This window comes from Cyprinodon variegatus, unplaced genomic scaffold (assembly GCF_000732505.1).
Source record: "Cyprinodon variegatus isolate N-32 unplaced genomic scaffold, C_variegatus-1.0 Scaffold1112, whole genome shotgun sequence".
Lineage (NCBI taxonomy): Eukaryota > Metazoa > Chordata > Actinopteri > Cyprinodontiformes > Cyprinodontidae > Cyprinodon > Cyprinodon variegatus.
The window spans coordinates 178,345-180,175 of record NW_015151565.1 but is presented as its reverse complement, the minus strand read 5'-3'; the positions used below and the strand labels follow the sequence as shown (position 1 = coordinate 180,175).

Genomic DNA, 1,831 nt, shown 5'->3' with positions numbered 1-1,831 from the left:
TATATATATATATATATATATATATATATATATATATATATATATGTGTGTGTGTGTGTGTGTTTACATACATACAAGATTCATGGAACTCTGCACACTAATAACTTGCGTACATGCTTCTTGTTGATGGCATTAAAATCATTTCTAATAGCGGTGGATGTGGAACAACTCTCACCGATTTACATGAAAGACAAACGCTCCGCACGACGTACGTCAGCGGGTCGGAGCGCTGACACAGTATGTGGAATCTGGGGGTAACCATCACATAACACAACATCAGACCTTAGGAGTCAACAGTTACTTCAATTAGTTTGGCTCCGGTGAGACTCAGCCTCTCTGGTCTGAAACTGACTGACTAATCACAGTCTGGGAGCTTTCCTTATGTAGGAAAACATGGAGGAACTTCAGCCTCTTTCCCACTGAGAACAGCAGCTTAACGGGAGTTTTTCTATCATTGATCAACCTGCTAACAATCAGCATTTGACTCTCTTCCCATTGGCTATTAAAGCTGGTCTAACCACTCACTAGTGTGGCGTGTCTAGTGACGACATCACGGTGGGTTGGCGTTGATGATGTCACCAGTGTGACAGAAATCAGGGAAGTAAACAATGGAGAGCACCATGTCAGGAAGCCAAGGTGTAGTCAGTGAGCTTTATTGTTTCTATTATCTGCCTGACTCCCTCTCCCCAGAGCTGCTCAGAAAAGTTCTCCACTGTGAGATCAATCAATCAATCAATCAATCAATCAATCAATCAATCAATCAATCAATCAATCAATCAATCAATCAATCAATCAGCCAGCAGGAAAGGGTTAAAAGTCTCTGTGTTGCCTGGTGCGCCTCAGGCCTCCTCCAGCAGAGGAGGAGTCTGGGGTCTGCTGAGGCTGCTGCCCTTTGACCCCGATAAGAGAAAGACCATGAGTATGTAATATATATCTAAAAATAAATCACTAGATAAGTCAAATATACCTTCATATAAATATATATTCGAACAAATCCTAAAACGTATTTATATAAATATATACTGAAACATACGATTTAAATAAATAGATCTTAATATTGTTATCTATTTAACTTTTTTATCTATTTAACATTAAATAAACTTTATCTTGATCTTTATAGTTTTCTCCGTGTTCCTGGTTGTGGGTGGGCGGGGTTCCATAGATGGCGGCGTGTTGGTGTGAGCCGTACGTACGGTAGGTCCTGATCCAACCATTCCTGCCCGGCTGTAGAACCTGGGATCAGGGGTCGGTTCAGAGACATTCCCATGAGCCTCACCTCCACCCTGCTCTTGTAGAAATGGACGTCGTTCAGCTTCTCTCTAAATCTGTTCAGCTCAGCCTCCAGGCGATCTCCTCGAGCCGCTCGCTCCCTCAGAGAGTCCACTTCGTCCCGGTACAGGCGGACCGACCGCGCCTCGCACGACAGAGCCTGGTTCTGAACCACAGACACACCGATAAGCAGAACTGGAGGATCAGAGTGTGAAGAACATCAGAAGAAGGTCAGACCTCTTGTTTGAGTTTCTGCAGCTCCTGATCCAGACGCTCTGCCTCGTGTTTTGAATCCATCAGTTGTTCCGTTTTCTCCTCCCTGCAGACATGAAAACGTTCAGAAGGTGCTGATCCAAACTGGTCCCGCCTCTAAAACCCAACCAAATTTTATCAGACTCCAAGTTCCATTTGATCCCAGTTACCCAGCAATAGAGTCTAGTTCTGTTCTTCCCTCCAACTGGTTCTGATGGGAGAACCCTGGAGGTGAGGTGGAGGAGCAGACTGGAGGCCGACCATTTAATCAGCGTCTGGATCCTAAATCGACTTCGGCCAAAATGCGGCC

General features: G+C 44.6%; 1 protein-coding gene across 1 annotated transcript in view; it reads right to left on the bottom strand.

The window, feature by feature from the left end:
• ccdc88c (coiled-coil domain containing 88C) overlaps positions 1–1,831 on the bottom strand; it is a 31,330-nt gene that overhangs the window by 13,555 nt on the left and 15,944 nt on the right. Inside the window, exons 8-9 of the mRNA XM_015400514.1 lie at positions 1,507–1,588; positions 1,277–1,435 (exon numbers count right to left, since the gene is read on the bottom strand). Coding sequence (XP_015256000.1) covers positions 1,277–1,435; positions 1,507–1,588 — 241 coding nt within the window. The remainder of the gene's footprint in view (positions 1–1,276; positions 1,436–1,506; positions 1,589–1,831) is intronic.